At 47.7% G+C, this 27,642-nt stretch overlaps 1 protein-coding gene across 1 annotated transcript in view; it reads right to left on the bottom strand.

The window, feature by feature from the left end:
* Positions 1–27,642, bottom strand: part of LOC131917663 (rho GTPase-activating protein 23) — a 61,418-nt gene continuing 33,776 nt past the window's right edge. The window contains exons 18-21 of the mRNA XM_059271649.1: positions 12,155–12,196; positions 10,771–10,867; positions 8,919–8,950; positions 1–1,844 (exon numbers count right to left, since the gene is read on the bottom strand). Of these exons, the coding sequence (XP_059127632.1) occupies positions 825–1,844; positions 8,919–8,950; positions 10,771–10,867; positions 12,155–12,196 (1,191 nt within the window). The 3' untranslated portion in view covers positions 1–824. The remainder of the gene's footprint in view (positions 1,845–8,918; positions 8,951–10,770; positions 10,868–12,154; positions 12,197–27,642) is intronic.

Below are 27,642 nucleotides of genomic sequence, written 5' to 3'. Positions count from 1 at the left end.
CAAGGTTTATTTACAATGTGGGGTAAGGGGGGCTGGGTCCCACCCACCCCGCAAGAACAGCCCAGCTGGGACCCTCTAAATCAATGCCTTCTTCCTGACTGTTCCCTTGAAGGGAGAAGGTGAGTCTCATGCTAAGCTGTGGAACGAGGGTGAAATGGAGGAATGCGCCAGCTGCAGGGGGTCCTGGACACTCCAAAGACTGGGGAGCAGGCAGGTCCACAGGTCAAAGAGCTTAGAGGGGTGACTTCGGAGGTTGGCAAAGGGTGTGAGGAGTGACGTGGTAGTGGCGGGGTTCAGTCCTGCCTCTGGAAGGGGCCTCAACCCAGTCTCAGGCTCTGACAAGCTTGGGGATAAGGTGCCCACCAAAGGTCCTGGCTTCGGGACAGGTGGGGAAGTGAACGGGTTGGGGCAAATTGCTACTGGAAACACCTTTGCACAGTGACTACACACACTCACACACACAAGCCCCCTCTCCCATGGACATCCAACCCTACACATCCGCTCCCCAAACATTCATCCTCCCCTCCTTGGCTAGGAGCTAATGGGGGTGAGAGACGGGCAGAGGACAGACACAAAAATCCGGCTCTATCTTTCCTTCAGTATGAAACTTGGGCGGTCCACCCACACACTCCATTGTCAACAAGGGTCCCTAAGTGGACTCACAGAAAAGGGCCACTCAGTCCTTTATCCAAGGGACATGAATCCCAGCAGCCCCTCCCCTCTTCTGAAGACTCCCTCTTCGACTCTCCTCTGCCCATCCCACCAAACTCCAGCCCGCGGCACCAGCACCGCTCTTCCTCCCCACCCGACCACCGGACAGGGTGTCACAGACACTGGTGGAGGCGGGCGGCGGCCGAGCGGCGCGGGGGCAGGCCCTGCAGGTTCCCTAGGTCCCCCGATGGCAGCGAGGCGGCGGATGAAGCCCGTGCCTTGGTGGACTCCAGGCTGCTGAGGCCAGAGTCCTTGTTGTCACTGTGCGGTCGAGCGCCCGCGGCCTCCGGGGCGCCCCCTCCGCCCAGCTCCTTCCACTCGTTGAAGTTGAGGTCGGTCAGCGGGCTCTGCACCACCACCGTGTGGCGGCGCCAGCTGCTCCGGCGCCGCCGGGTCTCTGGCGACAGCGGGCGCCGGAGCCGCACCGCCAGCATGTCGTCGGCGGTGCCGCGGAGACGCAGCCGCAGGGCTTCCACGCGCGACGGTCGTGATCCGAGCGCCGGGGCGGCCGCCGGGGGCCGAAGCGACTCCTGGCTGCTGGACGACGCGGAGCCCGGGGGCTCGGGACCGCGGGGACCCGCCCGGGCCGTGCCCGCGCCCGGACTCTCTCCATCCGCGCGGCTGCGAGACAGGCGACGGCGCGCCAGCGTGTCGCACGGCATAAGATGGTGTGAGCTGAAGGACGGCCGGCGCGCCAGGCGCCCCCCGGGGCCCGCGCCGCCCTCCGTGTCCGTCTCCACGTGGCTCAGCTCGCTGCGCTCGTCGTCCGCCTCGTCGCCCGCGCCCGCGCGCCGCCCGCCCGTGCCCGAGCACACGCTGCGGTCCATGGTGGACAGGGTGGAGTAGCCCGAGACGATGGAGCGCGTGTCCGCCGCAGGCCTCTCGTCGGGTGCCGTCGGGGGGCTGAGGCGACCGGGGGCCTCCACGGCTGCGGGGCCGGGCAGCTGCTCCTCGGGTGGCTCCTGCGTCCCCGCCGCCGCAGCCTTGTGTGCCTCCTGCTCGGAGTCATCATCGGTGCTGCTGCCCAGGCCCCGCGCCTCCCGCCGCTTTTTCCGTTTGCGGTTGACCGCAGAGATGAAGGAGATCGCCAGCATCTCCCGGGCGTAAGGCTCTTTCTTGGGGACCCACGAACCCTGTGGGAGGAGACAATGAGGGCAAGGAAGGACTCATCATCCGCATCACCTTGCACAGTCCTACTCCCCACATGGCATCCGATTACCATGTCCAAAACAAGCCAGTCCCCACACCAGCAGGCGAGAAGTTTCCCGCCCACTCGGTGCCTGCTGGAGTGTCACCATCAGCCAAGGATCATCACCGCCTGTTCTCCATAACTCAGTATCCTCTCTGATCTGGGGAGGGTCTTCTCCAGCCACTTCCAGATAAACTCTTCAGACACACTAGTGACAGTCCTTGTCAGTGTGTCTGGTTATGGGATCCCCCATTGTAAATGCTAATGCTTCGAGCACACTGCTCCTCAGCTGGTCTTTCCTTGGCTACAAGCATCTACCCTTCTCACTGGCCACTCACCCCACTTGAGAAGCCTTCCTTTCCAGGGCCACCCTGGTCACTTCTGCCTTTTCACCCGCCAGTCTCCAACCCTAGATCAATTCAATGGCTTCTATGTAGCTCTGGCTGACCTCACTCCCCATAGGATCAGGCTGGCTTTGAACTCAAGAGATCCGCCTGCCTCTGCCTCTCCAGTGCTGGGATTAAAGGCGTGCGCCACCACGACCAGCTTCCAACTCTTGAGTTCCTTCTTTTTTTTTTTGTCTTTTCCTTTTTTTTCAGATTTACTTATTTTTAGTTGTGTGTGTGTGTGTAGTGTGTGCAGCTGAGTGCAGGTACCTTAGGAGACCAGAGGCATGGGAGCCTCCTGGAGCTGGACCTGTAGGTGTTTGTTAGCCCTACAATATGGGTCTTTCCAGATTCTTTTTCTTAATTTTTTTATTTTATTTATTTATTTATTTATTTATTTATTTATTTTTTTGGTTTTTCGAGACAGGGTTTCTCTGTGTAGCTTTGCACCTTTCCTGGGACTCACTTGGTAGTCCAGGCTGGCCTCGAACTCACAGAGATCTGCCTGGCTCTGCCTCCCGAGTGCTGGGATTAAAGGCGTGCGCCACCACCGCCCGGCTCTTAATTTTTTTAAAAGGTTTCTTTTATTTCATGTGTTTGATGTTTTGACTGTGTGAATGCCTTTTGCTGTGGAGGACAGAAGAAAGCCTCGGATCCCCTGGATCTGGAGTTACAGTCAGTTGTGAGTGAAGCAGGGATCAAAACCGGGTCCCCCGGGGGGCATTCAGCAAGGAAAGAGGACATCGCAGATCCCCACCCCTTGATGACCCCCCACGCTTGCCTTTCCTATCTATAACATGAGGATGGAACAGAACTCAGAGGTCTAGTAAAGATGGCATGGAGTTGGTGTGAGTGTATGTCTGCAAACATGAGCTCACACACTAGTGACCGAGGAACTCACTAGAGTCTTGGATGTCCAAGTCAGTCTATACAGATACTTTCTGAAAAGCATGCTGTGTATGTTCAAGGCTCTGTGGCTAAGCAGGGGCCTCCAGAGGAGCCACCAGGCTAACACAGGGATTAAGGAGGCCCAGAACCTGGGGAGGTGTCATGTCGACCGCAGACAGGTGTGGTCACGGGGGATAATGAGGAGGACTTCTGTCCAGGGGCTCGTACAGAGGACATCCCTATCTGGCACTGAGCTAGCTAGGCAGAGCAGCCTTCTGAGGCTTCCTCAACCCACTTCAGACTTGACTCAGTTGAGGCCCTCACAACCCACCACCAGGGCCCTAAGGCTAGCCATGTTTCCTCCTTCCTGTTGCTACCCCTGGGGGTGGCGGTTGAGGGCTGGGGTATGTATCTCAGCCCCACCTCTTCTCATACAAGCCTCCCTGTACCCACAGGGCTTTGCATTTTTGCTCTGAATTCGTCTCAGCTAGGCTTCTCATGTCTGTTCATGCATTCCCCCACACCCCCAACCCCCAGAGATCTGAATTCCACCCAGCTTCTGCTTCCACAGTGTCCCAATAACCTACCAGCTAGTGTTGTTCGCTTATTAGAACAATACTGGAATCTAGATAAGCCCTGCTTGGATAGGAATCTAACTGCTCAGCTGTTTTAATTCTTTTTTTTTTTTTTTTTTTTTTTTTTTTTTTTTTTTTTTGGTTTTTTTTCGAGACAGGGTTTCTCTGTGTAGCTTTGTGCCTGTCCTGGAACTCACTTGGTAGCCCAGGCTGGCCTCGAACTCACAGAGATCCGCCTGGCTCTGCCTCCCGAGTGCTGGGATTAAAGGCGTGCACCACGACCGCCCGGCTCTGTTTTTTTTTTTTTTTTTTTCTTTTTTTTTTTGGTTTTTCAAGACAGGGTTTCTCTGTGTAGCTTTGCGCCTTTCCTGGGACTCACTTGGTAGCCCAGGCTGGCCTCGAACTCACAGAGATCCGCCTGGCTCTGCCTCCCGAGTGCTGGGATTAAAGGCGTGCGCCACCACCGCCCGGCTCCGGCTCTGTTTTAATTCTTGAAGTGTGTGTCTGTTCTGTGTGTGTGTGTGTGTGTGTGTGTGTGTGTGTGTGTGTGTGTGTGTGTGTGTATGTGTTCCTGTGTCTATAAGTGTGGCATGTGGGGCTGGAGAGATGGCTCAGAGGTTAAGAGCACTGGCTGTTCTTCCAGAGGTCCTGAGTTCAATTCCCAGCAACCACATGGTGGCTCTCTTCTGGCCTGCAGGCATACATGCAGACAGAACACTGCATACATAATAAATAAATACATAAATAAATAGATAGATAAACAGATAAATAAATAAATCTTTTTAAAAAAGGTGTGGCCTGTGGAGACCGGAAGAGGGTGTCAGATCCTGGGACTCAGAGTTACTAGTGGTTGTGAGCTAATCAATGTGGGGACTGGGAACTGAACTCAGGTTCTCCAGAAGAGCAGTAAGTATTCAACCACTGAGCCGTATCTTCAGCCCCTCAGCTCCTTCTTGTATCCTCAGCATTTGGTACAGAGAGGCCATGTATGGGAGGTTCAGCTGAGATCTGTGGCAGGACTCCTGACGAATATTCCTTAGATATTGGGGAATGCCAGTGTTACACACTGAGCTGAGGAGTCCCGCCTCTTCAACCCCCTGGAAGAGATTTTGGAGAACTGGTAGTAGGTTTTTGTGTATGTGTTTCTTTTTTAAATTTTATTTTTTGTTTAATGCCTATATGTAAGAGCATGCCTGTATGTTCAACATTGAGTGCAGTGCCCAAAGAGGGCATCAGATGTCCTGGGGCCAGAATTACAGGCATGTGTGAGTTACACCCCAGCTGCCATATGGGTTCTGGGAACCAAAGCCAGGTCCTCTGTAAGAGCAGTCAGTACTTCTAATCTCTGAGACATCTCTCTCTCCAACCCCTGTGGTAGTATTTCTATGTAAGCAACATTTATTTAGATTTGTTTTTTTTATTTATTTATTTATTTATTTATTTATTTATTTATTTATTTATTTATTTATTTATTTTGTGTGTGTGTGTGTGTGTGTGTGTGTGTGTGTGTGTGTGTGTGTACGTGTGCTTACATGTGCGTGCATGCATGCATGAGCCTGGAGGCCAAAAGAAGGTGCCAGATCCCCTAGAGCTGGAGTCACTGATGATTGTGAGCCATCAAACGTGAGTGCTAGGAACTGAACTCTGGTCCTCTGAAAGAGCAGTCCACGCTCAACAGCTGAGCCATCCCTCTAGCCCCTGTGTACACTTTAAATAAGTATTTAAATACTAGACAAATATAGTTGTGGGTCACCTCCTAGTGGGGATGAACTCTAAGAAACATGTCATGAAGTGATTTCATCATAGTATGTACTTATATAAACCTGACAGTATTAACCTACTACACACATAAGGCTGTGGGGCCACTTTCGTATATGTGGCCCACTATTGACTACAATGTCACTGTGAAATAGGAGACTTCTGGTTTTTTGGTTTTTTGAGATAAGGTTTCAAGGTTTCACTGTGTTTACTGTGTAACAGCCTTGGCTGTCCTGGAACTTGCTTTGTAGACAAGGCTGGCCTTAAACTCATAGAGATCCATCTGCCTCTGCTTCCTGGGTGCTGGAATTAAAGGTCTGCATCACCATTGACTTTTAAATTACATTACTGTGGTGGTTTGAATAAGAATGGCCCCATCGTTTATGTATATCTGAATGCTGAGTCAGTAGGAAGTGGAACTATTTGAAAGGATTAAGAGGTGTGGCCTTGTTAGAGCAAGTGTGTCACTGGGGGTGGGTTTCCAAAGCCCATGCCAAGCCCTGAGTTTCTCTTTCTGCCTGTGGATCAGGATGTAATTCTCAGCTATTGCTCCAGTGTCTGCCTCCATGCCACCATGCTTCCTGCCATGATGATAATGGACTAAACCTCTGAAACTGTAGGCGAGCCCCCAGTGAAATGCTTTCTCTTATAATAGTTGCCTTGGTCATGGTGTCTTTTCACAGCAATAGAACAGTGACTAAAACAACTATTTTATAACTAAGATTCTATAGAATTGGATAAATAGATTACTTATTTAAAATTAAAAAAAATAGGCCAGGTGTGATGGCATACACTTGTAATCCCAGTACTCAGGAAAAAAGCAGGAATTTGGACTACATAGAGAGACACTGTCTCAAAAATAAATGAATGAATGAATGATTTGGCAGGTAAAGGAATTTGCCACCAAGCCTGAGGACCTGAGTTCAATCCTACAGGACCCACATAGTGAAAAAGTTGCCCTCTGACCTCCATACACACACCATGGCACATACACTGCAATGCTTAAGTGTGCACAGACACACACAATAAATAAATGTAATTTTAAAAATAACAACAAAAAAACCAAAACATTTTCCACTTAAAATATTGGGTAAAATTTACCAGTGGAGCCATCTGAACCTGGCATTTTCTCTGTTGGAGGGTTTTTTGTTTTTTTGTTTTTTCCACACAATTAAATGCAGGACTATTTAGGTTATTTCTTATGCAACTTTTGGTAGTTTGAATTCTTCTAAGTATAGGTCTATTTCTTTTAAGTCACTGAGTTTATGGGCACAGAGTTGCTTATAGTATTCTCTGAGTATATGTGTGGTCTGTACTGATGTCCTGTGTCAGTGTCTGTGTGATCTGTACTGATGTCCTGTGTGAGTATCTGTGTGGTCTGTACTGATGTCCTGTGTGAGTGTCTGTGTGGTCTGTACTGATGTCCCTGTGTGAGTGTCTGTGTGGTCTGTACTGATGTACGTGTTAGTGTCTGTGTGGTCTGTACTGATGTCCTGTGTTAGTAGTGTCCGTGTGGTCTGTACTGATGTCCCTATGTTAGTGTCCATGTGGTCTGTACTGATGTCCTATGTGGTGTGTCTGTGTGGTCTGTACTGATGTCCTATGTTAGTGTCTGTGTGGTCTGTACTGATGTCCCTGTGTTAGTGTCTGTGTGGTCTGTACTGATGTCCTGTGTGGTGTGTCTGTGTGGTCTGTACTGATGTCCTATGTCAGTGTCTGTGTGATCTGTACTGATGTCCTGTGTCAGTGTCTGTGTGGTCTGTACTGATGTCCTGTGTCAGTGTCTGTGTGGTCTGTACTGATGTCCTGTGTCAGTGTCTGTGTGGTCTGTACTGATGTCCTATGTGAGTGTCTGTGTAGTCTGTACTGATGTCCTGTGTTAGTGCCTGTGTGGTCTGTACTGATGTCCTATGTTAGTGTCTGTGTGGTCTGTACTGATGTCCCTGTGTGAGTGTCTGTGTGGTCTGTACTGATGTCCTATGTCAGTGCCTGTGTGGTCTGTACTGATGTCCTATGTTAGTGTCTGTGTGGTCTGTACTGATGTCCTATGTTAGTGTCTGTGTGGTCTGTACTGATGTCCTATGTTAGTGTCTGTGTGGTCTGTACTGATGTCCCTGTGTGAGTGTCTGTGTGGTCTGTACTGATGTCCTATGTCAGTGCCTGTGTGGTCTGTACTGATGTCCTGTGTTAGTGTCTGTGTGGTCTGTACTGATGTCCCTGTGTGAGTATCTGTGTGGTCTATACTGATGTCCTGTGTGAGTGTCTGTGTGGTCTGTACTGATGTCCCTGTGTTAGTGTCTGTGTGGTCTGTACTGATGTCCTGTGTGAGTGTCTGTGTGGTCTGTACTGATGTCCCTGTGTTAGTGTCCGTGTGGTCTGTACTGATGTCCTGTGTGGTGTGTCTGTGTGGTCTGTACTGATGTCCTGTGTGAGTGCCTGTGTGGTCTGTCGATGTACTTATGTCATCCTTAGCATTGTAATTTGTGCCATCTCTTTATTCTGTCAGTCTGGTTAGAAGTTTATCAATATTATTGATTTTTTTTCCCCACAGAAACAGCTTGTAGTTTCATTGATTTTTCTTAATTGTTTTCAATTTCATTGATTTCTCACTCATCTTATTGTTTTCTTCCTTTTACTTTGTTAAGCCTTCCCAGTGCTGGAGAGATGGCTCAGAGGTTAAGAGCACTGACTGCTCTTCCAGAGGTCCTGAGTTCAATTCCCAGCAACCACATGGTGGCTCACAACCATCTGTAATGAGATCTGGTGCCCTCTTCTGGACTGCTGTCATACATGCTGTATACACAATAAATAAATAAATCTTTAAAAAAAAAAAAAAAAGCCTTCCCAGACAGTGCCACCCCCCCACCCCTTTTTTTGGTTTGGTTTTGAGACAGGATCTTGCTATGTATCCCTGGCTAATCTGGAACTCAGTATATAGCTCAGGCTGCCCCTATCTCCCAAGTGTTGGAATTACAGGCATGAGCCACCATACTCAGCTTCCCCTAGGGACCTTAAAGCATATTTATCACAGCAGACATATTTGCTGTTATTTTCATTTTACAGAGCAGGAAGCTGCAATCCAGAAAGAATTACCCTAGCATCCTAAAACTGAGTGATGAAGCCAGGACTCAAACTCAGGGTTTCCTGCCTCCAGAGCCTATTCTGATGACACACTGCCTCTCAGCCACCCAACTCTAAGATCAACTCTTCTTTACATCAGATGCCTCTCCAAGCACCACCAAGGTTAATATCTCAGCTTCCCCTGGACACTCAGTATTTCCCACCTTCCTTCCCATGGAACCCTCAACTTTCCCTCTGAGTCCAACTACCATTCTAATTCTCTTGACCAAAAACCAAAGTGGGCCACTTGTCCACTTTGAATGAACACATTTAGGGAGTCTCGGCACTAACCTTGGACTTGGCTGAACTACAGGTGGTGGAATCTGTTGGCAAAAGAAAGAAAACTGGATGTTAGACCAGGAAGGGTAAGTGCGGGTCATAGTAACACATTTTCCTTGCCTCAAAGGTTCAGAGATGAAGGTGTTCTCCCAGGCCCTAGGAGTGCCATTGGTTCTGCTGGCATTTTCTGTGGGATGGCCCAGAGCAGAAGATGATGTCAGCCACCACTTCTTTTAGAGGCAGGAAGTGACATCAGGCTGTGGGCCACCAAGTCTTCACTTGCTCGGGTTAAGGACAAAGGGGGCTTTTCTTTGGGCCTGGCTCCTCTCCCCTCCCCCTCCTGCCCCGTCACTCTGAAGCACTGGAGAGAAAATGCCAGTATCGGATGCAGTCCACAGAAATCACAATGGTGCGACACAGCACATCACAGATACTCTGAAGACCATGGAGACCACACAGTGCAGGAAGAGGTGTGCACCCCACCCCCCTACATGAGAAGGAAGAGGGACCACACCAAGTGATGGAGTGAAGGAGCAGAAATGAGGTGGGTAAGATACGGGGGGGCAGTGGACTGATGACAGAGCCAACATCTACCTGCCCTTAAGGGGCAAGGACCCTTTTAAAGCCAGTCAAAACCGGTACATCTGGGGGACTAGAGTCCCACTCCCTGGTGTCTCCAGGATGAAGAAGGAACCAGATAACAAAATCCGGCATAGCGAGCAGGTGCAGTTAATCCACACTCTCTGGCAGGCAGGTTAGCGGCCCCCCCCAGCCCCCTCCCCCTGCAAACGGTGAGAAGAGCAAGATGGCTGACCACACTTGGACACACACGGGGCAGGCGGCAGCAGGTGATTAGAAGAGACAGGGGGCTTGTCTACCACCCCACTCCCAGTCCGAATCTCATAACTAGGGCTGCTGTGGGGCCCTCTCTCTGGGACAAGAACTGGACTTGCCAGGGCAGTGTAGCCAGACATGAGCTAGTGTCTGGGACCAAGAAGAAAGGGGGCATTCATTTGCCTCTGAGCGCAGAAGCCATCCTTCCTCTGGAACAGGAGTTGTCCTGAGTTGACCTGAGATAGGAGTTGTCATTTTAGAAAGGCTTCTAGGGGTGGTATCACTGGTCCCAGCAGAGGCTGGGTCCCCCAACAAGTTTTGCTCATCTTGGTCAACCAGAAGTGTTTGCTCTGCACAGGGAAGGCCACAGAGCTGGGGGCTGGGAAGGGGGGCCATCTGGTGGCGGGCAAGGGGTCTGGCTTCCTCCCAAGAAGGGAAGACAGGAATAGGAGGAGGCAGGGTGGGGCCACGGGCCCGTTGTGGACCAGCACTGCCAACTGCTATGTCTCGCTGGGGTCCTCACTGCTGGGGACACGTCTACCACTCACGCCTGCCCAGCCTTCTTATAATCACCCGCCACTGTTAGTGACCGAGGCCGCGACACCGCACTATACCCTTTAAATCTCCAACAGGTCCGCTGGAGGAGGAGGGCAGGAGAAGAAGAGGGAGGGGGGGACGGAGGTGGTGGGAGGAGATTGAGGGGAGAAGAAGAGGAGGGACAGGGTGCAAGGAGAGAAGGAAGAGAAATTAAAAAGGAGGAATGCACCCAGAAGAACGCCGCCAGCTGTGAAAATGAAAGCTCAGGAGAGAGGCCAGTGAAGACGGCCAAACAGCCCCGCCCGGTCCTGGGGATGCTGAACACACAGCTGGATTTTCCCAGAGAGGGGAAAGCCCACTATGGCCCATCTTGGGGTGCTGCCAGGCCAGGACCCTGTGGGGGGCAGGGAAGATGACCATCTGGCCAGGTATCTGGGACCCTCCGGAAGGCAGAACCACCCCCATCTCTCCCCTCCCAGGTCCCTGCACTCACCTGAGCCTGGATCACTGGGGGGCACTGTCCTGCCAATGTTGGGCAGGAGGTATTCGATGTTGGGCACTGACTGTGGCTCCTTGTCATCAACAGGGGTCTGCAAACAGGAGGAGGGGTCAGCCAGCAGCCTCCCAGATGGCTAGCCCGCAGCTCATCAGAACCTGATGATGGGATGCACCACTCCTCCATGGGCGGGGCCGTCTCCTCAATGGGAACATCATGAGACTAGATCTGACAGGTCCCATGGTGCTATTAGGTGTCGCCTCACCAGGACGGAATCCCGAAGGCAACCTCAGCTGAGAACAAGGGCCTTGTCTCTCCCATCAGACTGGACTATCCTACACGCTAAACACTGGGTTTCCTCAGAGTCTGACCTGCATCTCCCGCCTCGGACCGGTGCTCCTGAAGGGAAGGACTGTGTCTCCTCCATCAGACTGCAGGTGCCTTGGCCTAAGGAGTCTCTCTTGCTTCAATCTTTTTTTGTTTTATTTTTAAGATTTTATTTTTATTTTAATCTTTTTATAGGCCTAGGTAGTTTGACTATATATATGTATGTATACCTGTGCATCAGATACCACTGGAATTTGAGTGCAGATGGCTGAGTGGCCATTGGGGTCCTGGACTCCAACCTGGGTTCTCTGTGCCATCTCTCCAGTCTCGTTTATTTTATCTTACTATTATTTTTTTTCAAGACAGGGTTTCTTTGTGTAGCCTTGGCTGTCCTGGAGACAGGCTGGCTCAAAGAGATCTGCCTGCTTCTGACTCCAAAGTGCTGGGATTAAAGGCCTGTGCCACCACCACTCAGCTGCCTCTTTTATTTTTTATTTTTTTTTAAGATTTATTTATTTATTATGTATACAGTATTCTGTCTGCACGTATCTCTGCAGGCCAGAAGAGAGCGCCAGATCTCATTACAGATGGTTGTGAGCCACCGTGTGGTTACTGGGAACCTCAGGACCTCTGGAAGAGCAGCCAGTGCCCTTAACCTCTGAGCCATCTCTCCAGCCCCACCTCTTTTATTTTTAATTACATGTAACTATCTGGGTCTGAGTGTGGGCTTGTGCACTTGAGTGTAGTGCCCATGGAGGCTGTGTGTGTGTGGGACATCAGAAGTCCTGGAGTTGGAGGTGGTTGTGAGAACTGACTGTGGACCCAGGAACTACATTCAGGTCCTCTGCAGGAACATTGGGTGTCCTTAACCTCTGAGCCATCTCTCCACGGCCACACCCATTTGAATCTCTCTCTCTCTCTCTCTCTCTCTCTCTCTCTCTCTCTCTCTCTCTCTCTCTCTCTCTCTCTCTCTCTCACACACACACACACACACACACACACACACACACACACTCACCTCAGACCATACCCCACCCACCCTCTCATCACTTACTCTCTCTCCTTTGTCCTCGTCATCACTGAAGAACCAGTCTGACTGCAGAAGAGACAAATGACAGGGTGACATTAGCATGGGGAGGGGGAAGTCACAGTTCCTCAACAGTCCTGAGGGTGACCTCTCCTTTGAGTAAGTCCTAGGAGAGAGGGCTCAGACAGCTCCACAGCTATGAGAAACCCTTAGGGGGAGACAAAGTGGGGCCACCACGTGGGACAGAAATAGATCAGAGCTAGGGAGAGGCCACCACAAGCTGCTTACAAGCTTTTCACAAACTGGTCCTGGGTCTCTCACTATGGTATACGGCCCCCATAGCCAGGCAGAAGGCCTGGGCAGCAGCGCCCTCTAGTGGACACTGGGTGCACTGACGGTGGGGGGAGCCAGATAGTAGCCCGTAGGGCAGCATCTCCTACCCTACCATCCCTTCCTGGCTCCGCACTGACACCCGGGGTGTGACACGCTATCCAGTGAAGGAAAATACCTGCAAACAGGTCTCAACTTCCCTCAGAGACAAAGAGGCAAGAGCTTCTCATAAATGCCAAATACACTGGACGTGGTAGCTCATGCCTGTGGGAAGCCTGGGGCTAGAGAATTGAGTTCAAGGGCAGCCCAGGCTATACTGTGAATTCCAGTCCAGCCTGGCTACAGAAGTCCTTGTCAAACAAAACAAAACAGGTTAAAAGATAAAGTAAAAACAAAAAAACCAAAAAAACACAAAAAAACCCAAAAAACAAAAAACAAACAAACAAAAAAACGGGATCTGAGAATCCAGAGGTTCAGACTACTTACAAATGACCGAATTACATTTCCAGCAGCAGAAGACGGAAGACAGCAAGGAATGTTTCCTCTCTGCTGAAGGAATATCGTTTTGAAACTAGAATTTTTTTTTAAGGGTTTCTCTGTGTAGCCCCGGCTCTCCTGGGTTCTGTAGACCAGGTTGACCATGAACTAACTCACTGAGATCCACCTGCCTCTGCCTCTCAAGTGCTGGGATTAAAGGTGTGCGCCACCACCATCCAGCTGAAACCAGAAATTTTATATCCTCCTACACTCTCATTTAAATTTAAGGACAAAACCAGGCATACTGGTGCATACCTACAATCCCAGCACTAAGGAGGCAGAGGCAGGAGGATTGCCACAAGTTTGAGGCTAGCCTAGTCAGGCCAACTAGGGCTACATGAGAAAAAAAAAGTAAAAGAAATTGTAGCATATATGTTGTCATTTTTATTTTTTGAGACAAAGTATCATGTAGCTCAGACTGGCCTTCAAGGATGGCAACTCCTGATGCCCCTGCCTCCACCTCCCAAGTGCTGGGATTATAGGTGTGAACCACCACACCTGGCTCTAAAATAGCTTAAAATACTTTAAGGAAAATTAGGGGCTGCAGAGATGACTCTGTAGATAAAGTGCTTGTGGCGTAAGAATGAAGACCTGTGTAAAAAGGCAGGCACGGGGATACAAGCTTTTAACTCCAGCACTGGAGAGCACAGACAGGTAGATGAGAGGGCTTTGCTGACCAGCCAGCCTGGCTGACACAGTGAGCTCCAGGTTTAGTGAGAGACCTTATTAATAACGTGGAGAGTGATAAAGCAAGATACTGTCCATTTCTGGTCTCCAGATGTGCACACATAGGCAAATGCATCAGCACACACAGATTCACAGACCTGCAGGAGACTAGAAAAGTATACTCAGGGGTTATATAGATGGCTCAGTGGTTAAGAGCACTGGCTGCTCTTCCAGAGGACCCAGGTTTGATTCCCAGTAACCACATGGCAGCTCACAATCTGCTGTAACTCCAGTTCCAGAGAATCTGGTGCCCTCTTCTGGCCTCTGCAGGCACTGCACACACATGGGTACACAGACACTCATGCAGATAAACACCCATACATATAAAATATTAAAATACATATATGCAAAAATATTTATTCCTTTAGCAACTCAATAGACAAATCTGAACTAGTGAACATACTTGGAACTTTGCCCTCAATTAGAGAAAATACATTCTTTTAAAAAAATAAACCCAGCAGTGGTGACACACGCCTTTAATCCTAGCACTTGGGAGGCAGAGCCAGGCGGATCTCTGTGAGTTTGAAGCCAGCCTGGTCTACAGAGCGAGTTCCAGGATAGGCTCCCAAAGCTACACAGAGAAACCTTGTCTCAAAAAACCAAAAAAAAAAAAAAAATCAATAAAAACATACACAAATCATTCAAAAGCCAAGCCTACCCTGGGCCACTGTGGGTTTCCAACGGCTCTCCAGAGTCTGAACTGCACAATCCGTGTCCTCTACTCACAATGGAGTAAAATAAGAACTAGTGATAATTTTACAAGCGCTAAAGCCCCTTCCAGACTTCACATATGGAGAAACATGTCATGGTACACAGAGTGACATCAGAACACCATTACCCATGAAAACCCAGGAAGAGAAACCCTCGGTGTCCTTCAGTCCAAATGGCACTTAGATGTATTCATGAAAGAAATCAGTGATAAAGTGGACTTTCTGAGGAGAAGTTTCTCTCTACAGAAGATGTTGAGAGTAGGCAAAGACAAACCACAGAGCAGAAAAACATATTTGCAAAGAGACAGCCAATAAAGGCCTCATATGCAAAACACACAAAGAGCTCTTCAACCTCAAACTAGGAAAATAAACAGACGTGGGCCAAAGACCTGGACACCCCACCCAAGAAAACACAGATGTCAAGGCAGTGTGCAGGGCGGGGGCTGGGGCTCGGAGGGAGAGCCCTTGCCTAGCATGCGGGAGGCTGTGGGTTCAATGCCCAGTGGGCAAACATGTGATTGAGGCCCCACATCAGACATCCTCCGGGACACACAGATTAAACAACACAGTACCATGCAGTTGTCAGGAGGAGGCCAATGATCTTGACAACACCCATCCTGACAAGACCTGCAACAAGGCTTGGTGTGGTGGGGTAGCCGAAGCAGGAGGATCCCTGTGAGTTCTGTGAGGCTGCACAGTTCGAGACCAGACAGGGCAGAAACGAAACACAAAGGGAGACGAGAAAAACAGCCACTTTTGGCTTTCTTTCCTCGCTGGGACGAGATGGCAGGCCACTCTGGATGGCACTCCTGATTGTTTACTAAGCTAACTACACTCTTCGTGTGACCTGGCAGGTGTGCTCGTGTGTGTTAACCCAATGGATGGAAAGCCTAAGTCCACACACAGGTGTGCACAGCTGTCTGAAGCAGCTGTGTTTATAATGGCTAAGACTTGAGGGCAGTCAGGCTGTTTGCTGTGGTCTGGACAATCCCTCCTGGGCCCATGCATTAAAGGAAAGCTTGGTCTCAGCCAGCTCTACTAGAAGGCACTTTAGGAGGTGGGGTCTTGTGGGCACACCCCTGCAGGGGAGGGTGGGACCCAGCCTACCTGTCTCCCTCTCTCTCTTTGACCCTGGCTAATAAGGTGAGAAGTCTTACTCCTGTCTGCTCCAGCTCCAGTCACAGTGTGGTACCTCACCAGAGGCCAAAAGCAACAGAGGTATTTACATGAACCAAAAACCTCAGAACCGGGAGTGAAAATAAACTTCTCTCTCAACAAGTTAATTATCTCCGATATTTCACTACAATGACTGAGAGCTGACTAATAATATCCTTCAGGAGAGGAACACATGCATAAACCATCATATATCCAATGGGATTTTATTCAGCATCAGAGCCAGGGATGCTGGTACACACATGTAATCTCAGCACTTGGGAGGCAGAGGCAGGAGGATGGATGTAAGTTCCAGGGCAAACTTGGTTGACTCATCAAGATCTTGTTTCAAAAGCAAACAAGCAAAACAGCACAAAGAAAAGAGCCACTGAGTCATGAAAAGCCTCGAGGTGACTCGCCTGCCCCCCCCAACCACTTCTCTGTCACCAGTGGGCTTCCATATTACCAGTGACTCCAGCTACACAACAGTGTGGCAAAGGCAAACCGTGGGCACAGTAAGAACAGTGGTTCCTGGGCTGTAAGGGAGACGCAGGCCGAGCACACAGGAGGGCCAGGGCCATGGCAATGGTTGTGTGATACTACAATGAGGATCACATGCACATCTGTCCAGGCCCACAGAACATACCGGATGGAACTCTAATGCCAACTATGAATGCCAGGAGGTGGTTAAAATGAGCTGTCCGAGTCTCAGTGGTGCTGGGTATAGGACCCAGGGCTGTGAACTGAAGTCTTCTAGTAGACCCGGGTTCAATCCCCAGCACCCACAGAGCAGCTCACAACTGTGTGTAACTCCAGTTCCAGGGGTCCCTCACACAGACATACAGACAGGCAAAACACCAATGCACATAAAAATAAATTCTTTTTTTTTTTTAAAGAGGTAAAGTGAACTAAAGAAAGTTGTGACCTTGTATCCAATTGTCAGAAAATAGAGGCAACTGAGGCAGACAAGCTAAGAATCCTACTTATTGGAGCTAAGGGGTAAAAACCAGAGACTCCTGATGATACAAGAGGTAAGAACAACCTTAAAGTGGGAAAAAGTAAAGTGCGAAGTAAAAAGACATTGAATTTTTATTGTGGTGGTTGAGACAGGGTCTTACAATGTAGCACAGGCTGGCTTCAAAGTCACAGACATCTTCCTGCCTCAGCCTCTGGAGTGCTGGGATACAGACATGAACTACCCAACCATACTAAAAGATTTTTAAAATGAGGCTTTGCAAAAAGAGATACACAAATCTTTGATAAGTGTGATCAAGACAAATGAAGATGGGCTGGAGAGATGGCTTAGTGGTTAAGAGCACTGGCTGTTCTTCCAGAGGTCCTGAGTTCAATTCCCAGCACCCACATGGCAACTAACAACCACCTGTAACTCTAGTTCCTGGGGATCCAACACCCTCTGCAGACATAATTCAGGTAAACACCCATGCACATAATAAACATTTGAAAATGAACAACTGAGCTATGCTGGAGATGTAGCTCAGTTGCAGTACTTGCTTAACATGCCAAAGCCTTGGGTTTGATCTCTAGAATGGCACAAGTTGGAGGCCAGCCTGTTTATGGGAGACAAGTCTCATAATATATACATCCCGTGAAGCCTGACAACAAGGGGCAATACCAGTCAGGGAGGCTGGATTTGACCCCCAGTCCCAGGGTAAGAACCCCAAAAAGCAACTATAGAAAGCCAGAGAGTTGCCTGTTAACAGTCTAAAAAGCGGTCACATTCCAGAGGCAGAGGCAGGCAGATCTCTGAGTTCGAGGCCAGCCTGATCTACAGGGTGAGTTCCAGGACAGCTAGGGCCACACAGAGAAACCCTGTCTTGAAAAACAAAAAAACAAACACAACAAAACAAAAACCCTGAGTCTGAAAAGTGGAAGCAGGGCCTGCTGTAGGCTCAGTTCAGGCAAGAAGCACACGACCCCACCCTCGGTGGGAGCTGAGAAGAAGCCCTGAGCCTCAGATTCGCGAGTGAATTGTCAAAGCAACAGCCAGTCTGAATTCACGGCTGCAGAACCTGAAAACTCCAAGGCTTTCCTTCACACCAGTAGCTCCATCCCTCCAGCAGGGAGAGTTTCACTGAGGAGGCCTTAAAAGGTGGAAGACAGTCCTCCACCTGGGCAGATCTCTGCTGAGGTTACTTCCCATACCCCCAACACATCTGGGAGACCCCCACCCTAGGGGTCTCAAGAAGGCTAGAAAAGTCTGCCCATCCCACAGGTGGCAAAGCTAAGTGTGTCTGTAGACAGGCGTCAACTAAAGGAAGGAGATGCTCTGGTAAGAGCTTGTCCAACACAGACTCGATCAACACCAACCTTGGGAAAGGCAGCTGACCACAAGGCCAGCCGACACCGCCCGCCCAGTGCAGAGAACTGGCAAGTTCCAAGTTGTGGGGAGCCAGGAGGTGCTCTCTTTAGTACCTCAGTTTTTCTTTTTAACTCTTCTATGCTCCCCACCAGACTCCTCATCCCCCACTCTTCTTAAAAAACAAACAAGCAAAACAAAAAATTGAAACACAAAATAAAGTCAAAACTCTACCAAAAAGCATAGATAGCCGGGTGGTGGTGGCACATGCCTTTAATCCCAGCACTCCGGAGGCAGACGCAGGCGGATCTCCAAGTTCAAGACTAGCCTGGTCTACAGAGTGAGTTCCAGGACAGCCAGGGCTACACAGAAAAATTCTATGCTGAAAAACTATAAATAAATAAATAAATAAATAAATAAATAAATAAATAAATAAATAAATAAATAAATATTAGGTAACTATAAGAAGAAGAAGAAGAAATAAAAACAAGAGCTTTTAAAAAAAATTGGCACACACCTTTAATCCCAGCACTCAGGAGGCAGAGGCAGGCAGCTCTCTGTGAGTTCGAGGGCAGCCTGGTCTCCAAAGCGAGTTCCAGGAAAGGCGCAAAGCTACACAGAGAAACCCTGTTTCGAAAAAAACAAAAAAAAAAAAAAAAGCATAGAGGAGAGGAAAACAGAACAAAAGGGAAAGAAGAAGAAGAAAGGACAAAGAACACAGAAAAGAAATGTGCAAACAAAATTAGAAGAGTGTGTGGAAAGGAATAAAAGATAGAAGCATACTTTTTAAATACAATGAAGGGTGAACGTGTTGGAAGTGTGTTGAGAGAAGAGACGGGCCAGGCAGCACTCTGGCCACGGCCCAACGCACCGCTCCCTGGCAGCGGCAGTGAACTCAGGAATCTGTCCTCATGCTGCAAAACAGACATCTTGCCTGAAATAAGTCTTGGGAGAGGGCCCAGGGTGGTGGCTCACGCTCTCTAGAGAGAACAAAGCAGGAGGTTCACTGCAAGCTTGAGGCCAGCCTACTCTGTATTGCCAGGACTACACAGCAAGACCCTATTTTCTGCTTGTTTGGTTTTGGTTGTTCGAGACAAGGTTTCTCTGCATAGTCCTGGCTGTCCTGGAACTCATTCTGTAGACCAGGCTGGCCTTGAACTCACAGAGATCTGCCTGCCTCTGCCTCCTGAGTGCTGGGATTAAAGGAGTGTGCCAATTTTTTTTTAAAAGCTCTTGTTTTTATTTCTTCTTCTTATAGTTACCTAATATTTATTTATTTATTTATTTATTTATTTATTTATTTATTTATTTATTTATAGTTTTTCAGCGCACAGTTTCTCTGTGCTGTCCTGGAACTCACTCTGTAGACCAGGCTAGACTTGAACTCGGAGATCCGCCTGTCTCTGCCTCCTGAGTGCAGGGATTAAAGGAGTGAGCCACCACCCTACCCCACCCCACCCCAGCTAATTTTCATTCTTTTTAAGATTTATTTATTTTTATTTTATTTGTATGTTTGCCTGCACACACATATGTGCACTACATACATGCCACATTTACTTAATTTTTAAAAACATTGTGTATTGTGTTTGTGTGTGTATATATCCGAGGATATTTTGCAGCAGAGTCTGTTCTCTCCTTCCTAAGGATCCCAGGGATTGAACTCAGGTCTTCAGGCTTGGCAGCAGGCATCTTTACCCATTAGGCCATCCCACTGGCCCTGAATTTGTGTTCAAACTTTCTTAATATTGGGATATCTTTGTATTTTCTGTGTCTAGCATGGTTTGATTTGCTTTGTTTTCTTGATTTTTTTTTTTTTTTTTTTTTTTTTTTTTTTTTTTTTTTTAGACAGGGTTTCTCTGTGTAGCCCTGGCTGTCCTGGAACTCGATCTGCAGACGAGGCTGGCCTCAAACTCAGAGATCTGCTTGTCTTTGCCTCCCGAGTGCTGGGATTAAAAGTGTGCACCACCACAGCCTGGCTTCCAGCATAGTTTGACATTGTTGCTTTTACAGTAATTGTTTTCTCTTCTCTTAGTGGCACTGGGGATTGGGCCCTCAAGGGATCTGCAAATAACACAGCAGTGACATCCAAAACACAATACAGAAAGAAACCAAGAAACATGAAAAAACTGCCAATAAACTTCCAAAAGCAGATCTTCTGAAATAGGGCTGGAGTGATAGCTCCGTGGTTGGGGGCACTTGCTGCTCTTGCAGAGGGTCTGGGTTCAGTTCCTAGCACCCACATGGCCAACACCTCTGTAGTCCTAGTTCCAGAAGCTTCCATAAGCTCTGCAGGCATGTGGTGCACATACATACATACAGGCAAAACATACACATTACATATATAGTATATACACACATATATATGAGCGAGATACTGTAATAGTAAAATGCTAGATAAGTTTACTAGAAAAATAATCAGTTATTGAAAGAGGACGAATAACAGACAGATAAACTCAATTTAGGATCTGGTGGGGAGAGTCAGCAAAGTAAAGGAAAAGGTTAGAAAAAAAAAACCAAACCAAACAAACAAACAAACAAACAAAAAAAAACCAAGCCGGGCGGTGGTGGCGCACGCCTTTAATCCCAGCACTCGGGAGGCAGAGCCAGGCGGATCTTTTGTGAGTTCGAGGCCAGCCTGGTCTACAGAGTGAGATCCAGGGCAGGAACCAAAACTACACAGAGAAACCCTGTCTCGAAAACTAAAAAAGAAAAAAACAAAAACCAAAAACGGATTTGGGAAAAAATAGAACTGTTGGAAATGAAAATCCAATAAAAGCCCTAGTAGGAAGCCGTGCCGATGGACTCAACGGAGCAGAGAAGGAACAAACGTCAGGGATGGAGGACGCGCTGGCTAGTTTTATGCCAACAGACACAAACTAGAGACACTCTCAACTGAGAAAACGTCCACATAAGACTGGCCTATAGGCAACTCTGTTGGGCATTTTCTTGATTAATGATTGATGTGGGGAGGCCCAGCCCATGGTGGATGGTGCCTCTCCTGGGTTCTATAAGAAAACAGGCTGAGCAAGCCATAGGGAGCAAGCCAGTAAGCAGCACTCCTCCACGGTCTCTGCTTCATTTCCTGCCTCCAGGTCCCTGCGTTGACTTCCTTTGATGAAGGACTGTGATGTGGAAAGGTCAGCAAACAAGCCCTTCCCTCCCCAGGTTGGTCATGGTCTTCCATCACAGCTACTGACTAAGACAGAGGACAGATGGACAAAATACAACAGTCTAACAACAGAGGAAAAAACATGAGCATGACCACAATGGCTAGGAACTCTGACTCGTGATCAAGAGACCAAACCGAGGCAGTCACAGGATAGAGGGAGCTGAGATTCAAACTCAGAGTATACAGACTCTATTCTATGAATACAGCAGATGATTTGCCAGACCTAGAGAACAAATGGACACCCAAAGAGAACCCCAAACAAGCGGGAAGAACCTCTTCAAGACAGATTACAGGTGACATGTAAAAATAAAAAGAAACAAACAATACTGTACGAGGTAAGGGAAATGTGGACTCATCTACATCAGAAATATACAGACGCTCTCACCAGCTAGCCAGAAGCCAGCAAAGCATGGAACTGTGCCTGTCCAGCTGAGAAGCACGTAAAGAGTTGCCAACTGGGGCCCAGCAGAGCTACCGCTTACATTGACAGGAAGTAAGAACATTTCAGGATGCACGCACACTATAGCAGTTCTTGACAGACATGCCAGAACTGCAGAAGACACAGGAGTCCTCTACTCAGAGGGGCAGAGAGCCTCAATCAGGAGGACACACGAAAGAGTAACTCTCATGAGGAAGAGATACACAAAGGTCCAGCAATAAACCCGAAAAATCCTTAATAGTACTGGGGAGAAAAGACAATAACCCAAGCCACCAAATGACAGGAATTAGTAAACACCACTCAGTTATAGCCTTTCATGTAAATGGTCTCAACCCATCAATAAAGAAACAGAGACTAGCTGGCTGGATTTAAAAAAAAAAAAAAAAAAAAAAAAAAAAAAAGGTCCAATTATCTGTTTCCAAGAAACACACTTCATCGGCCAAGACTGCTAGACAGAGTCAAAGGACAGACATCAGTCCATCAAGCAATGGACTATGGGAGCTGAAAACACACTAGGGTAGCAATTCTAGTGTGTACTATACTAAGTCAACTTCAACACAGAGTCAGAAGAAATAAAGACGGCTGCGTGTCGTGAAAGAACCAGGCTGGTGGCTGACTCAGTTGGCAGAGTGCTTACCCAACATGCACAAGGCTCTGAATTCATTACTCAGCATGGAAAAAAAAAAGCCACTCTTTGGACCAGAAAAATTAATAATAAAAATTATTTGAGTTGAGGATGTAGTTCAGTTGGTAGCATGTTGCCTTGCATCCATGAGTCCCTGGGTTTGATTTCTAGCACCACAGAAACCAGACATGTAGTATACATGTTTAATGTCACCCTGGCTATAGAGTGAGTTTGAGGGCAGCTTGGGCTACATTTTCAAGGGATCCAACACTCTCTTCTGACATTCATGGCATAACATCCATACACACAAAATTTTTTTATTAAAAAAGATGGTCTAGCTGGGCGGCTGTGGTGCACACTTTTAATCCCAGCACTTAGGAGGCAGAGGCAGGTGAATTTCTTCCAGTTTGAGGCCAGCCTGGTCTACAGAACAAGTTCCAAGACAGCAGAGCTACACAGAGAAACCTTGTTTCGAAAAACCAACCAACCAACCAACCAACCAAACAAACAAACAAACAAATAAATCAAAAAGAGGCTGGAGAGATATCTTGGTGGTTAAAAGCACTCACTGCTCTCCAGAGGACCTAGGTTTGGTTCCCTTACCCATGTTGAGCAGCTCACAGGCACCTGTAACTTCTGCAGACCCTACACCTTCTTCCATGGGTACTGCATGCACATACACACATAAACACACACGTACACATTATTATTTTTTTTTAATTTAGCTAAGCATGGTGCCTTTAATTCCAGCACTTGGGAGGCAGAGGCAGGCAGATCTATGAGTTCAAGGCCAGGCTGGTCTGCAGAGTGAGATCCAGGACAGCCATGGCTACACAGAGAAACCCTGTCTCAAAAAAAAAAAAAAAAAAAAAAAAAATCTAGAAAAAAATTTAAACAACACAGTAGATCAAATGGGCTTAACTGGTAACCACAGAATACTCCTTTCAACAGATATGGAGGACACATTCTTCTTATGCAGCATTCTCTAAAATGGTCTACATTCTAGCACAAAGCAAGTCTTAACAAATACAAAAGATTCAAAATAATTACATATATCTTATCAGATCAAAATGCAATAAAAATTGAAATCAACAGTAAAAGAAACGACACAGATACTTGGAGACTGAACAATACACTGTCTAGTGACTCACTAGGAAACCAGGGAGGGAATTCAACTCAGTTTTACACCAGGCGGTGGTGGTGCACACCTTTAATCCCAGCACTCCGGAGGCAGAGACAGGCAGATCTCTGTGAGTTCGAGGACAGCCTGGTCTACAGAGTGAGTTCCAGGACAACCAGGGCTACACAGAGAAACCCTGTCTCGAAAAACAAAACAAAACAAAACAAAACAAAACAAAAAAAAAAACAAAAAAAAAAAAAAAAAGGAGAAAGAGAGAAAGAAAGAAACTTTACAGCAATAATAAGTACTTCATTAAAGATAAGAGGGCGCCAGCGAGATGGCTGGTTGGTTAAGCTGCTTGTCATGCAGGCCTAGCAACCTGAGTTCAGTGATGGGACCCACAAAAAGAGAAAGGAAGAACTGATGCTGCAAAGTTGCACTCTGACCTCCACACACACACACACACACACACACACACACACACACACACGCACACACACTCACACTCACACACACACACTCACACACACACTCACACACACACACGCACACACACCACAGCGCGTGTGCACGCACACACACGTGCACACACACCCACACACACCACAGCACGTGCACACTCCCGCACACACAATAATAGTAATTTTTTTCTAAATCAGAAGGATGTGCCTCAAGGTCTTATGCAAATGAGAATAAGCTGAACACCAATAGATGCCAACAAACGATGCAGATCATGGAGAAACGAGTGAAATAGAGACTAAAAGAACAAAGGGATCGAGCAAATGAAAAGCTGGCTCTTTGAAAAAGATAAATTAGCCTGGTATGGAGGCACACACCTGTAATCCCAGAGGATCAAGAGTTCAAGGCTAGCCCCAATCACATAACCTGGGCTACATAACACCCTTTTCAGGAGTGGAAGTAAAATTTATACAACTAGGGAAAAATCTAGAAAAGCTTAGAAGTACCTTTGAAAACTTACATTCAAACCAACAAACTGGGAACCACAAGATGATATCAACAGATCCACGAAAACAATCAGATTGAAGCAGTAATAAAATGCCTATCACAATTCTGCCAAATTCTACCAACTTTTGTTTGTTTGTTTGTTTTTTGTTTTGTTTTGTTTTTCGAGACAGGGTTTCTCTGTGTCGCTTTGTGCCTTTCCTGGAACTCACTTGCTCTACCAACCTTTTAAAGAGCTAACACTCCTGAAATGGTTGGTTCCCCAAATAGAAAGGGGAGAACACCACTCATGTCACCCTACAAAGCCAGAATATCCTGATACCAAAATGAGGCAAGAATCCAACACAGAACACAACTACAGACCAATCTCCCCGATGAGCAGACACAAAAACTCTCAACAAAATACTTGCAAGCCAAACCCAAGAATACATTAAGAAGATCACATACCATGACCAAGGTGGTTTCATCCAGGTGTACAAGGGTCAACATGTGCAAATCAATAAGTGTAATACAATGTGTAAATCTATAATAAGGACAAAATGATGTGATCACCTCAATAGATGTAGAGAAGGCCTCTGACAAAGTTCAAGATCCCTCATGACCAAAGCATGGCACAAACTGGGAACAGAAGGAGCATATATCAACATAGAAAGTCCATGTGTGACACACATAGAGTCAACATTACACTAAATGAGGAAAACTGAAAGCCTTTCCCGTAAAATCAGGAATGCAATGAAGTGGTCATTTCATCACTCTCATTCAATATAGAGGTTGAAGTTTTCACTAGAGCAATAAGAGAAAAAAATAAAGGGATACAAACATGAATGGAAGACGCCAAAGTATTCCTATTTACGGACAATATGATCCTACATTTAAAAGTCCCAAAAGATTCCACCAGAGGACTCTTGGATCCGATGAACACTTCTAGCAAATAATAAAATCAACAGACAGAAAGCAATAGCCATTCTATATATCAGTAATGAACTCTCTAAGAAGAAACTCTGAAAAAAAAATCCATTCAAACAGCAAGCAAAACAAAAAGAAAACCAAAACACCAAAAAATCAACAACCCTAGGAGGGCCAGTGAGATTGTTCAGAGGGTAAGCCACCAAGGCTGCAGCCTGAGCACAGTCCCAGAGACCCACTTGGTGGCAGGAGAGGACTGACCCCAGCAAGCTATCTTCTAACCTCTACAAGTATGCAGCGGCACACATGCCATCTCCTGCCCCAACACACAGGTGGGCACAGCTGCTCACTGCCAAGCCTAACAATCCAGGTTCAACCCCCAAGTCCCCATGGTGGAAAGAGACAGCAGACTCCTTTAAGTTGTCCTCTGACTTCTGTACACATATGCTATAGCACACAACTGTGGCACACATATGCCCATGTGCACGCATACACACAAATTATTTAATCATTTTTAAAACTCTAGGAATAAACCCAACCAAGCAGGTGAAAGATCTCTACAATAAGAATGGTAAGATGCCGGGCAGTGGTGGTGCACGCCTTTAATCCCAGCACTCGGGAGGCAGAGGCAGGCGGATCTCTGTGAGTTCAAGGCCAGCCTGGGCTACAGAGTGAGATCCAGGAAAGGCACCAAAACTACACAGAGAAACCCTGTCTCAAAACAAACAAACAAACAAACAAAAAATCATAAGCAAGTACAAAAGACTCCAAATACCCAAAGCAATTCCAAATAGAAAGATCAGTGCTGGAAACATCACAATTCCCGAGCTCAAACTATACTCCAGAGCCCTAGTAATGAAACAGACGAAGGACAGGGTAAGAGGACCCAAGTGGGCAATGTGGTGCATACATATGACCCCAGCTCCGGGAAGTAGAGGCCGGAGGAACAGGAGTTCAAGGCCAGCCTCAAAAAAAGAAAGGAGGAGGAGGAAGAAGAAGGAAGGTTGAGAGGAGGAAGAGGAGGAGACAAAGAGTAACCAGTACTGTTGAGGATGTGAGGAAAGGGGCTTCCTCACTGCTGGTGGGGACATAAACCGGTGCAGCCACTTGAGAAGACAGTGTGAAATTCCTCAGAAAACTAAAAACGACTTGCATAGCCATGTTTACCGATGCATTTTTTCATGACAGCTAAGAAAGGAACCAGCCTGGATGTCCACTACCAGATGAATGGGTAACAAACATGTAATATACACACAACGGAATTTTATCTAGTCATAAGGAAAATAAGAATCATGACATCTACCAGAAAATGGACAGAAGTGTAGATTTTTTTTTTTTTTTTATGTTTGTTTTGTTTTTCAAGACAGGTTCTGAGTTCAATTCCCATCAACCACATGGTGGCTCCCAACCATCTGTAATGAGATCTGGCGCCCTCTTCTGGCCCACAGGCACACATGCAGACAGAACACTGTATACATAATAAATAAATCTTTAAAAAAAAATTCTATGAAGTCCAGGATGGCCTTGAATTTGCTCTTCCTGCCTGACACAGGCCTCTTTCCTATTGTCACAGTTGATGAGACAGCCTGGCATCGAGGGCTGGGGGCCGGTAGTGGTATCAAATACCCCCATTCCCAACACACAGGAGGGCACAGTCAGACTGTGACGCGTTTTAGTGCGAGAACTCTGGCATAGCACGGCCAAGTCCCTGGGCACCATCCCTAACACAGGAAGAAGACCAAAATGCCAAGGCTGAGAAGTGTTAGGGTCCCACATGTGCTGAATAAAAGACTAAATCCCCCACCGTAGGCTCTGGATGCCAGCTGACTCGGGGAACACAACAGGGCTGTGGGGTGACCTCCACCAAGCACCTGGGTCTGCGCTTCTCTTTGCTCTGTAGAAGTCTTGTTCACCCTTCACTTCCCACCCTTTACCTCAGGAAGTCTGGTCTGGATGCCTGGAGACCCCTTCCTGCTGGCTGCTCTAGGCTTCCCTTTGTGACAGGAACCCCTGTTGGAAGCCATTTTGGCTGGAACTCCAGGCAGAGTCAATGTTACCCACTAATTCCAGCGGTCACTGTCTGGCCAGGGCTGACCAGCCTCTACAGCCTACCCCTGCCTGGTCTCTGCCGCTCCTGTAGAGAGCCCCTGGACTCTCAGGTGGGTGGCCCAAGGGGGCTGCAAGGGTGGAGCCTGCTCAGCATCAAAGATGTCCCCAGGCCTGGGAGGCTGGGAAGGGAAGGTCGTCAGCTCAGCTTTTTGTCAGAATGAGTCCCTGGGTGGAAAGCCAGCCGGCCTAGCCTCAGAGGTCCACTCATTGCTGACTCATTCGCTTAGCAAACAGAGCATTCACTACGCACTAGGCTAGGCGCTGAGGCAGACATGCACACCTGTGACCCAACCCCCACCCCAGGCACAGATGCTGCCTCTGGAAAAACAGGCTTGCTAAGGGCCTGCCTTCTCTCTTAAGGCTGCTGTTCCAATTCCTGTGTTGACCACAGACCTCAGGCTTCTGGCAACTT

The sequence above is a fragment of the Peromyscus eremicus genome, chromosome 8a (assembly GCF_949786415.1).
Source record: "Peromyscus eremicus chromosome 8a, PerEre_H2_v1, whole genome shotgun sequence".
NCBI classification, from domain to species: Eukaryota; Metazoa; Chordata; class Mammalia; order Rodentia; family Cricetidae; genus Peromyscus; species Peromyscus eremicus.
This window is presented reverse-complemented; position numbering and strand designations above follow the sequence as displayed.